Here is a 12,086-nt window from a genome sequence, read left to right on the forward strand (position 1 = left end):
ACTTACTGATCATATGTTCCAGGAACCCTTCCCAGTTAATAAAGACAGCATTAAGCTAATGAGAAAGAAAATCCTGCATTTGTGATCTTGGGCCCAGGAGGAGAGGGGCAGGGGGTTCTGTGGCCTCAGCTCTGCTCTTGGAAAAGAAACAGCTGCCAAAGTCCTGGGTCTGGACCTGTCAACGCATCCCAGAGAGGCTGCCACCCCCCACCCAGAGGCCTGGGAAGTGGATTGTTAATGTCCCAGAGCTTAATTGGGAGGACCTGGTTTCCCCCTGCCGTCCCCCAGCAACAAATTCCAGGGAAATGCAGAAATGTTTAGAGTCTCAGTGGACAAAGCCTGAAAAAAGAGGGAGGGCCCCAAGGGTCCCAGGAGAGGGCCTGGGGGCAGAGCTAAAGGCCTTGCCACCTGCAAGGTTCCTCCCCTTCCCAGCTCCCGCAGACTCCGCCTTTAGGCCTCACACCCCAGCAGGACCACAGAGGGAAGAATTCCCTGACCAGCTACCACTCTGGCCTTCCAGTGACACAGGCCTGTCCGGAACTCCCTCCGCAGCTGTCCATAGTCTTTGTTCGGGGCCTTTCTGACCGGGGTCCTCATCGCAGACACTGCAGCTCGTGGATAAGCTCTGTTAGCTGAGCATCTCCTGCGTGCCAGCGGCTGGAGCCCGTGCTGGGGAGCCTGCCGGGAGCAGGAAAGTCAGGCTCTCGCCCCTCACTCAGCTCCAGCCTGGAGCAAGTGTTAGACACAAGAGGGTAACATGTGTAAGGTGGTGACCAAATCTTCAGAGAAAAATAAAGCAGGGACTGGGGACAGATGGGACTGTGGGGGTGGGGCAGGTGGCCAGTGGACACAGTGGTCAAGGTAGGCCTCGCTGCCAGGTGACATATGAGCAAAGAGAGGAGGAGAGGAAGTGAGCCAAGGAGATATCAGAGGGAAGGCAGTCCCAGAGAGGAACCAAGAGATTCCAAGGGCTGGAGGCTGGAGCTTCGGGCAGGGAGCCAGCCTGGTCATGGCCGTGTGCTGCAGGGGTGGGGAGTGCCAGGAGGAGAGGTCCCGGAGGAACCTGAGCACTTTTTCAAACATATTTAAAAATGAATTAATTGGGACACCTGAGTGGCTCAGTTGGTTAAGCGGCTGCCTTCAGCCCTGCTCATGATCCCAGCATCCTGGGATCGAGTCCCACATCGGGCTCCTTGCTCAGCAGGGAGCCTGCTTCTCCCTCTGCCTGCCACTCTGCCTGCCTGTGCTCTCTCTCAAGCTGACAAAATCTTTAAAAACAAAACCAAAAAATGAATTGATTTAGCCGAAAAATATTAAGTAAATAATTGTCATAGAGGTGATACACTAGGACTGTCCAAGGCAGTAGCAGGAATCACACGAATTACCACGAATTAGTGGTGTTCCAGAAACACCATGCCAGGTCAAGAGCACGGTCTGTGTGATGAGACTAGCCCCTGCCAGGGGCTCTAGAGCCCCCTCTCCAAGTTGAGCTCTAACTCCGAACTCTGCCCGCAACCTGGGGCAGCCATCAGAATAAAGCTTTGCCTCAAGCACAGTTGGCCTGGAGAACCAGCCTAGGCCTGCGGCCCCCGGCTCCCCTGCCCTGCCCTCTGGCCCTTGCCCAGACAGGGACAGGGACCTCAGTGGAGCAGCCTTCTCGCAACTGGAAAGAGTTTGTTAGGGCAACATAGGAAATGTTTTGAAATGACCCCCTTACTCCACTGAAATGAAATACAAATGGTCATGGGCACTATAACCACAATGGCCAAGAGGTCAAGATCGAATGGTATTATCAAAGAGAAATAAAGGGAAAGTTACTGACACTCACAGTAACGTGCGCTTCAACATGTAAGTGGGCACAAAATCCCAGCGCTTGGACCCAAGCGTGCCGTGCCTGTGAGCCAGCCAACACGGGGGACCCAGGTGTGCGGTCTCGGCCACTCAGGAGCCACGTGAGGGGCTGCGGCCCTAACCTGATCTCTCCAAACTGCTAAGCCACTCGTGGAGAGATTCGGAATTAAAAAAATACAGACTTCCCTTGCTTTACACAGTAGTTGCCCTCCTAGAAACGCAGGTTTTATTAAAAGCATGGGAAGGATACTCTAGGTTCCTACATGATGGCTCCAGTGCTAAGAGCCCAGGCCCGGGTTATTACATCAGGTTTGTACATACTTATCTGACTGGACATTCGAAAATCAGTCAGGTCCCAGGTCTATGAGATGAGGCAGGACCCCACTGGCACTGCCCCCCCAAATCATCAGGAGTCCAAATTCATACCTCTAGAAATTTCCACAGTGACCCCTGGGGGGGGGGGGCAGGCTTTTTCTCCGCTGAGAACAGCTAGTCTCGACTGGCCTTACTGTACCAGCTGGGCACCTCCCTGGCCTCACCCTCCCGCCAGCCCGGCTCCCACAGACAGATGCGACCAGGGGCGCACGTGCAACCCTAAATGTTAGCTCTGCCATTTGGGGCTGTGTGGCCTTCAGCACATGACGCCCCCTCTCCGAGCAGCCCTTCCTCATCTGTCACAGCTGCCGGGAACAGGCACCCAGGGCTGAGTAGAGGAACCCTGCAGAGTGAGTCCCCAACAGCCCGAGCCTCTGTCTTGCTCCCCGGGACGGTGGGGCGGGAGAGGCGGGATAACACAGCCTTTGGAAGCGGAGGAGCTTCGGTCTCCGGTAGAACCAGTGGAGAAAGAAAATATGAATGCTAATTTGCACATAAGGTGAGAACTCACCCACATCTCGTTTGCCCAGAGCCCACAGGAGACGCTTGTGACCGAGACAGGTGGAGGGGTGGAGAGGATGGTCTCCAGCAGAGCGGGGCAGGGGGGGTGGTTCTCAGCAGGGCCAGCGCCACCCAGGTTCTGTGGAGCGGGGCTGGGGTGGCCAGAGACGCTGGACGGCAGTTTGAACAGCAGAGAGCGGGCTCTCCTGTCTCCCATAAGACACATGAGCTCCAGCACCGGGGACCCAGGCTCCCTCCGTCTGGTTGCTCTGCCTGTCCCAGGACTGCTCTCTGGCCACGGCCCCCCCCATCTGCACGGCGGCCCTGCAATGGAAAGGGGGAGGCTGCGGCATCCCTAAGGGTACAGGGGATACAGGGGGATGGCACTGCTGCTCAGATCCCAGTGGCCAGTTCTGGGTCACATTATCACACCTTATGACGGTGCTAGCTGGGAGATGTCGCCTTTATTCTCAGCCACCATGTCCCCAGCTAAGAAAAACGGGGCTGCTTCTGAGAGGGGGGGGGCAGCTGGGGGATCTCCATCACAGCTGGCATGTGGCAGGGCAGTCACTGGCACCTAGGGGCGCCTGACCTAACCACAGGCCCAGACCCCTCCTCTTGACTAGTGCCATCACGGTTTTAGTGAATCCTCAAACCCCCCTGCAGAGCTGGTATCATCTGCTTCATTTTATAGAGGCTGCGTTTGAGACTCAGAGAGGTTCGTTAACCTACCTCAGGTCACACAGCTATACCTGCAAACTAATGTGTGTTTTGCTCCAAATAGCAAGCAGGCAGGAGGTGGACCTAGGAGTTTCAAACACTCTGTCCCCACCCCTGAGCTGGTCAGACAAGAGAGAGAGTCCACCACACACCCCCATACACTGGCCTCCCCTGAAAACCTCGGCAACCATCTGAAGCAGCAGCCCCAGCCCATTAGCGAGAAACGCTGTGCACCAGCCGCTCTCCCCACCTGATGGATGGGAGTCATTAGGCCAGGCTGCCGGACACCTGAGCTGCGTGAAATACGGCGACAGGACCAGGGACTGGGACTGTCAGGGCTGACAGTGTTGTTAATATCTCCATTTTAGTGGGTCATTTGTCCCCACCTCTCCGCAAGTGATAAATCCACCTGTGCTCTAGGCCTGGGATAGAGGTTCTCTTCTACCTTTGCTCAGTTCTTCCCAGAAAAATGAATTACACTCTTTAAAGGGGGACAGGATTGGCCGGGCAGGAACCAAAATCCATCTTTGCAGAGACAGGAAGGTTTGGCTGGGTGAGGAGAGGGTGAGGGAGCTGGGGGAGCCGGAAGGCATTAAAGAAATGGCATCTGTTGCCCGTGATGGATAGTATGCGGCTTCTTTTGAGCGAAAGAGAAAAAGATGTGTTTGCTGAGAACTATGAGAAGTCTGCCTTCCTTCTCGTCCCCCCTCCCTTCCTCTTCATTCCGTCCCTGTGTGTTTCTTAAGCACCTACTATGTGCCAGGAACCATGCTATGCTGCAGTGAACAGGACATTCCAAGCTCGGTCTTCAGGGCCTTTGCACTTGCTTTGTCTTCTGCCTCAATTATCTCCCCCCAAGGTTTACACCTCCTTCTTGCCTTCTGCGGCCTGCTTAACTGTCACCCCTAGAGAGGCCTTCCCAGACCCCAACTATCAGAATAGTCACCCCCCCCAGCTGCTTTCTACCCTGCCTCCCTGTTCTGTTGCTCTTCATAGTGCTCACCACAACACAAAGCCACCCTGTTCGTTTCGTACCTGTGGATTTCTTCTGTGACTCCAGTGGGGACCCTGTGTGTGCGTGCCAGCTGTGCAGGAGGCCCCCACCCCAAGCACACAGCAGGGGACCTTCAGACACAGTCCCTGCCCTCTGGATCATCTCCCCATCTCAAGATCCCTCATTTAATCACAGCCACCAAATCCCTTTATTCACAGGTTCTAGGGATCTAGGGATCTTTAGGGGCTATTATTCTGCCTACCACAGAGCAGAAAGGTGAAGATGAACGATGATATAAAGAGTTGGCAGAGCAGTAAGTGCAGAGCTCCCAGAGGCAGAAAGGAACTTGATGTGCTCCACGAGCCAAAAGGATGCCTGTATAGTTGCTACATGGACATGGCACCTCACAGGGCAGAATTCCGGGCATCCAAATATTCATCAAGTGCCATCTGCTCACTCAGTAAATAATTTAAGGCCAATGACTGTCTTGTGGAGGCTCAGTATCTTTTAGCTGTGGGTAGCAAAAAGCCTATGTAATGGTGAGTTAAACACTTGCTACCCAGTAAGATTCGAAACAGTTGTGCCCTGGATTGTTGCCGTGGGTCAGAAATTCACCAAGCATCACTTCCTATCATTTCACTCTATACCTTTCTAACCATCTCCGGCATTTTCTGATTTGTTGTCTCGTGACCTCAAAATGGCTACCACAGCTCCAGGCATCACATGGTAACGTGACCGCATCCAAATAGGAAGGGAAAATAAGGAGGAAGCAGTTCTCTTCTCAGGTGCCTCCCTCTAATCCTAGAGGAAAACCTTTCCCAGAATCCCTTCCCCACCTTCCTCACTGGCTTCGGTGCATCCCAAGTCAAGAGGGATATAGGACTGGGGCACCTGGGTGGCTCATTCAGTTAAGCGTCTGCCTTCGGCTCAGGTCATGATCTCTGGGTCCTGGGATCGAGCCCCGCATCAGGCTCTCTGCTCAGTGGGGAGTCTGCTTCTCCCTCTGTCCCCCACTCATTCCCTCCCTCTCTCTCTCTCCAAATAAACAAAATCTTAAAAAAAAAAAAGGTTGGGGAAACAGGACAAGTCCCTGGCAGACAAGGCTGGGGTTGTCACAGCTTGCTTAGACAGTCCTAGCTCATCCTCTAGACGTGGGCACAGCACTGCCAGGTTCTGAGTTCTGGAAGCAAGAAAGGAGAGCGGTACTGGGCAGGCAAGGACTTCACCAGCGATTAAATGTCCCAGCGATAGAAATGCAGTCCGCGGCCTTCTCGGAGCCTGACGTGACCTGTGTGGCTCAGTGTCCCCATCCGTGAGATAAGACCGAGTGCCTCCCTGAGCATCCGGGACCAGGTTACACGAGGCCGTGTGTGTGGCCCAGAACATGCGCGCTCGCCCAGCGTTGGTGACTGTGGGATGACCGCGACCGTGAGGGCGGTTCGTTCTGGCGGGCGGCAGTTTAACTCTGGTCACATCAATTCTCTTCTTTCTCACTCTCATGCCCACTTGGAAAAGCTGCTCGTGTTTTTGTCTGGGCAGTTCGGTGAGCTAGAAAACAAAGCACTAGCCCAGGGTCTGGCTCTGGAACAGTGGCCCTAAGACACTATTATCTGAGACGCTGGGTGCCACAGGCTGACACCGTGGGATCCAAACCCTGCATCCTGACACCGAGGGACTCACTAGCCAGCCTCCCCCCACCCCCGTGTGCCCTGCACACGGGCACACGCGCCCCACGCAAGGGTATTCCTCGCCCTTGCGACCTTGTGTGCCTCGATGTAATCACAGTAGCCGCCCTGAGCCAACGTGCCAGGCACCAGGAAGAGCCACAGCTGCTGCGGGCGGCAAATAGGATGCCCGGTGCCTGGACAGTTAGACCAGCCGCTGCCCCGTCCGCCGCGCCCGCCTGTGCAGCCTGGGCTGGGACCGGCTCCGGCCACCAGGAGACGAGCAAATGGCAGGGACAGCCGCACGAGCCCCCAGCTGAGACTTTCTTCTCCAGGTGGCAGGATCCAGGACAACTTTTTTTTTTTTTTTAAAGATTTTATTTATTTATTTGAGAGAGAGACAGTGAGAGAGAGCATGAGCTAGGAGAAGGTCAGAGAGAGAAGCAGACTCCCCGTGGAACTGGGAGCCCGATGCGGGACTCGATCCCAGGACTCCAGGATCATGACCTGAGCCGAAGGCAGTCGTCCAACCAACTGAGCCACCCAGGCGTCCCAAGGACAACTTTTTAAGAAGGAACGGCCGTCTCGCTGCCGGATTCCCTCCCGGGTCAGCGCGCCACCTGTGCCCTACGACTTTCCCAAAGATGGGGAGAGGGTCCACCCGTTTGCCAGGCTGCTCAGGATGAGCCAGGCCGCGCGGGCTGCGAGGGAATACACAACCGTGCAGCCCTACTGGGGGCCACCGGCCCACTTGGGGGGGGTGGGGGAGATGTCCCATGGTCCAGGAAACGCCCACAGGACACACAGCCTGCGGGGATTAGCATCGGGCTCAGGCTCTGGGCAGGGGCACTGCGGGGGGGGGGGGGGGGGGGGGGGGGGGGGGGCGGCGCGGGGCCCTAACCCCGCGGCTGGTGTTCTGTGTTGCAGCACAACATGCCCTTCTGGCGGATATCCTGCCACGCGGACCTGGAGGCGCTGCGGCACGCCCTGGAGCTGGAGTATTTATAGCGGCGCCGCCGCCTCGCCACCTGCCATCGCGGGCGCATCCCACGCACCCACCCACGCCCTCGCCGTCCCCGCCTCCCCGCCAGATGCCGGACGCCGGACAGGGCCCCTGCGGCCGAGAGGACGTGCCTGGTGACCATCTCAGCGGCTGTCCCCGTAGTCCGAGCGCGGGTCCGGAGACGCCGGGAAGCCCACAGCCGCTCTGGAACATTTAACTTTGGAGAAGAGGACTGGCTCGGAGACCAGGCCTGCCTACAAGACCCACAGAACAAAAGCAAGGAATTGCTAATTTGGGGGAGGGCCGGTAATGAGGAAGGGACAGGCCTGGGATTTTTTTGTTCTGTTTTGTTTTTCTTTTTAATTTATGGACTAATCTCATTACTCTGGTATTACGATCTTGTACCTGTGTTGTCGGTTTTCTTAGTCGTTGGTTTGGTTTGGTTTTCTAACCTGGCATGTGGGCTGGTGCAGTTGGCATTTACGTACTCTCTGCTCCAAGTTGTGCTCTGGGGGGGACAATCATTCTTTGAACACTTGGTGAGGGAGGCGATTCGGGGCTGATGGGAAGACTGTTGCTTATTTTTGTTTTTAAAGACCTAACCCGACGTCATGTGGACAGTGCACGTGCCTTATGCTGCCATCTTGTTTTCTAGGAAGAGGGGACCCTGGGGAGGAGGCGGTACTTTGTGACAGATAAAAGGCATTAAATAAAACCACGTTTACATTTTGAAGTGGGCTAGGGTGTCTCTACTTTATGACCATGCTCGAGGCTTCCATTAGAGGCACTAACAGACGTCCAGCCATCCACAGAGAGGAGGTTTGGGTGAAACAGACCCACCCCTTATTCCTGAAATTAACTACCCAGGTTGTCAAGCACTGTTCTGTTGTGAGGACTAAATGTCCCAGTGGTTTTGATGGAAGCTAGGATTTCACAGTCTGTAAGGTAAGTGTTTTTGCCTGAATTCTAGAGGACCCAGAACTCCCAGTGGTCAAGGATAGGGTCTTCCTCATTCTGTATACTCAGTCCCCATCACAGTCTGACACAGATACAGCACTGAGGGCTGACGGATGGATAGATGGATGGATGATGGATGGATAGACGGTCAGTCAGACAGACGGACGGCAGATAGGTTATGGATGGGGGTGGGAGGATGGATGGATGAAGGAATGGAGGATGGATGGATGGGTGGGGAATAGCTAAGATTCACTGGCCCCAGGCTGCTTAATTGTCACTGTTTTCCCAGGAGTATCTTGCATCTCTTGAGAACAATTTCAAAGTAGAGCAACTACACTATTCAGCACTCACAAACAAAAGCCCTTGGCCTCCCAGAAGTCTGAGCATGACTTGAGAACTTCCTGACCAGCCCAGACAGAGACCCAAGGAAGTCCTCAGGTCAGCCTCTGGGTCTGCCTATCCAAGGACTTTAGAAATCAGAGAGCAACCATTTGGATTTCTTTCCCTTGCAAAGGAAAGAGACACTACGGAGGAGGCATAAACCAAACAACAGAATTCTTTGGCTTACCTGACTGAAAAGTTTAGGGATGTGTGACCTCAGACACCCCCATCCCAAATGGAGAATTCAAGACATGGCTTTCAATTTTTTAATTCAGTCTCTTTCTCTCCATCTTTGGACGCTTCAGTGTGGTTTCATTTACAGGCATATACTTAGAGTAGAAGATTTCCACTGATACAGCACTGATTCTTAAAAGGACAACTGTTTTGTAAAGTCAGGTTATATCTATTATGTGAGTTAACAAAAGTCCTTGTGGTTCAAATATTTTTAATTGGTTCTTCCTTAGTTACTTGTAACCAAAAGCGTCCCAACTTATATAGCACGTAATAGTGTTATTAGTAGTAGTGTTACATCTCACAGGCTCAGATTTCTACTCAGAATATCATTCATTCATATTACCAACACCTAGAGCTGGGCATTTGTCACCAGATATTACTCAGGCATCTAAAATGCACTGGCAGGGGCGCCTGGGTGGCTCAGTGGTTAAGCGTCTGCCTTCGGTTCAGGTCACGCTCCCAGGGTCCTGGGCTCCAGCCCTTGCATCGGGCTCTCTGCTCAGGGGGAAGCCGGCTTCTCCCTCTCCCACACCCCTTGCTTGTGTTCCCTCTCTCACTGTGTCTCTCTCTGTCAAATAAACAAATCTTTTAATAAATGAATGAATTAATTAAATGCTTGAAGGCTAGCGGTGTCTGGCTGGATCAGTCAGGAAGCATGATGGGACTCTGGGTCTTGGGGTTATGGGTTCAAGCCCCAATAGATTACTTAAAAAAAAAAAGTCTAGAAAAAAATTTCTTAAAGATTTTATCCATTCATTTGACAGAGAGAAAGACAGCACAAGCAGGAGGAACAGGAGAGGGAGAAGCAGGTTCCTACTGAGCAGGGAGCCCAAACACCCAGGTGCCCCTAAAAAAAATTTTTTTAAAAATTGCCTGAAGGCTACAAAACAAACATTTTACTTTTTTTTTATAAAGATTTTATTTTTTAGAGGGGCGCCTGGGTGGCTCAGTCAGTTAAGCATCTGCCTTCGGCTCAGGTCATGATCCCAGGGTCCTGGAATCAACCCCCATGTCAGACTCCCTGCTCAGCAGAGAACGTGTTTCTCCCTATCCCTCTGCCTGCCACTCTGCCTACTTGTGCTCTTTGTCTCTGTCAAATAAATAAATCTTTAAAAAAAAAAATTGGGGGGGCACCTGGGTGGCTCAGTGGGTTTCTGCCTTCAGTTCAGGTCATGATCTCAGGGTCCTGGGATCGAGCCCCGCATCGGGCTCTCTGCTCAACAGGGAGCCTGCTTCCTTCTCTCCCTCTGCCTACTTGTGATCTCTATCAAATAAATAAATAAATAAATAAATAAATAAATAAATAAATATTTAAAAAGAAAAAAAAGGTTTTATTTTTTAGGGATGCCTGGATGGCTCAGTTGGCTAAGCATCTGCCTTCAGCTCAGGATCCCAGGGTCCTGGGATCGAGTCCTGCATCACAAGGAGCCTGCTTCTCCCTCTAGCTGCCTCTCCCCCTGCTTGTGCTCCCTCTAACAAATAAAATCTTGAAAGAAAAAAAAAAAGATTTTATAAGTAATCTCTCCATCCAATGTGGGGCTCCAATCCACAGCCCTGAGATCAAGAGTCATCCGCTTTACCAACTGAGCCAGCCAGGGGGTGCCTACATTTTTTCGAAAAAACAAAAAAACTCCTACTTAGGGCACCTGGCTGGCTCAGTCTGTGAAGCATACAACTCTCGCTCTCAGGGATGTGAGTTCAAGCCCCACAATGGGTGTAAAATAAAATCTTTTAAAAAATAAAACTGCTCTAGAAGAACCAAAAGGACCTTGAAAAAGAACAAAAAAACAAACAAAAAAAAAAAAAAAAAAAAAAAAAAACTGCTTTTTGGGGCGCCTGGGTGGCTCAGTGGGTTAAGCCGCTGCCTTCGGCTCAGGTCATGATCTCAGAGTCCTGAGATCGAGCCCCGCATCGGGCTCTCTGCTCTCTCGGGGAGCCTGCTTCCTCCTCTCTCTGCCTGCCTCTCTGCCTGCTTGTGATCTCTCTGTCAAATAAATAAATAAAATCTTAAAAATAAATAAATAAATAATAAAAAATAAAACTGCTTTTTAAATTTATAAAAAGATGGTCACTGAGATACACTGAGATACCACTTTCCACATCACACTGGCAAAAATATGAAAGTTCTGGGACTCCTAGTACCAGCAGAGCTGTGGGGCCCCTCACAGATTTCTGGCAGAAGCTGAAACTGGCACAACTCCCTAAGAGGGGAAGTTGGCAGTGTTTACCCAATTTGTAAATGGTATCCAGCAATTCCACTTCTGAGAACTGATCTATACATATATTCATGTGGGTGTGAAAACTCCATACAGATTTATTTTCTACAACACTGTCTGTAATAGCAAAGAATGAAAACCACCTAAACACCCGTCAGTTGTGTGCGGGTTAAAGGACGGCACGGTCACAGGGTGGAATACTATGCAACCATGAAAAAGAATAAGGCTCTTCCCTACGTATCAGTCTGGGAAAGTTGCCTAAACACATCACTAAGTGAAAAAGGGCAGTTTCAGAACATCACGTATCATAAGCCACCTTCTGTATAAAAATGGAGAAAAAAGTAAAACCTGTAGGATCCTTCTGCAAAAAGAAACTTTGGAAGAAGATACACGAAACTAATGAAAATGGTGCCCCACAGGAGCTATGAGACAGGTGGGCATAAGTGGGAGTGTGCCTTCCTTATATACTGAATGCTGAGAGTAGGCTACTGTAAGAACGTCTTGAAGATCGGGTGTCAGTTCTAGAGATTTCTCGGTCACAGCTGGTTGCTGTAGGTAGCTCGTATCTAGCCAGTTTCCCCCAAGCGGCAACACCAGCCCTTTCCTGTGGGACTCTGGGTGCGAGTGGGAGGCTGAGGAAAGCTGGTCTGTGAATCAGGCAGCCTCCTTGTTGCCCATCCCAGGAAGCCTGGTCTCTGACAAGCCACCATCACCAAAAGTGGGGCAGTGGTGGTCTCCGAGGTCAGAGCCGGGGACCCCGGATAAAGCCCTATCCCGTTTCAGAGCCCTGGTGCTAGCCGTTCATCCTGCCACCAGAGGAAGCCGGGGTCTACCATTCACCAGGTGCTCTACTCAGCCCATGGCCATGGACGTGAAAACAGACCAAGGCTTTCCCGCCCCCCCATGGAGCGGACTTCCCCGCAGAGGTCAGAGGACACAAGCAGGCAAAGTGACCGTGAGCCACAGACGTTCCCACTCCCTGCCTTGTCCTGCAGGAGGAACAGCAGAGCGCCGGTGACCACAAGCCCAACCCCAGCACTCACGCCCCAGCTCCCCACGCACAGGCTTGTGCCACAACCCAACTCCCCTTCCAAGAACCACCTTGAGGGCAGCAGAGCAGCAGCCAGGGGACCCTCACAGGGAGGAGAAGGGGGATCTTGGAGGCCTGAGCCAGCCAATTTCCAAAAGCC

General features: G+C 52.5%; 1 protein-coding gene across 2 annotated transcripts in view; it reads left to right on the top strand.

Moving 5' to 3' along the window:
* The window catches only part of EYA2 (EYA transcriptional coactivator and phosphatase 2), a 270,028-nt gene extending 261,340 nt beyond the window's left edge, over positions 1-8,688 (top strand). For both annotated transcript variants that reach the window (XM_047746704.1, XM_047746703.1), the window contains exon 16: positions 7,033-8,688. In XM_047746704.1, coding sequence (XP_047602660.1) covers positions 7,033-7,113 — 81 coding nt within the window. In that variant the 3' untranslated portion in view covers positions 7,114-8,688. The remainder of the gene's footprint in view (positions 1-7,032) is intronic.
* Positions 8,689-12,086: the final 3,398 nt, after the last annotated feature.

The sequence above is a fragment of the Lutra lutra genome, chromosome 9 (assembly GCF_902655055.1).
Source record: "Lutra lutra chromosome 9, mLutLut1.2, whole genome shotgun sequence".
Lineage (NCBI taxonomy): Eukaryota > Metazoa > Chordata > Mammalia > Carnivora > Mustelidae > Lutra > Lutra lutra.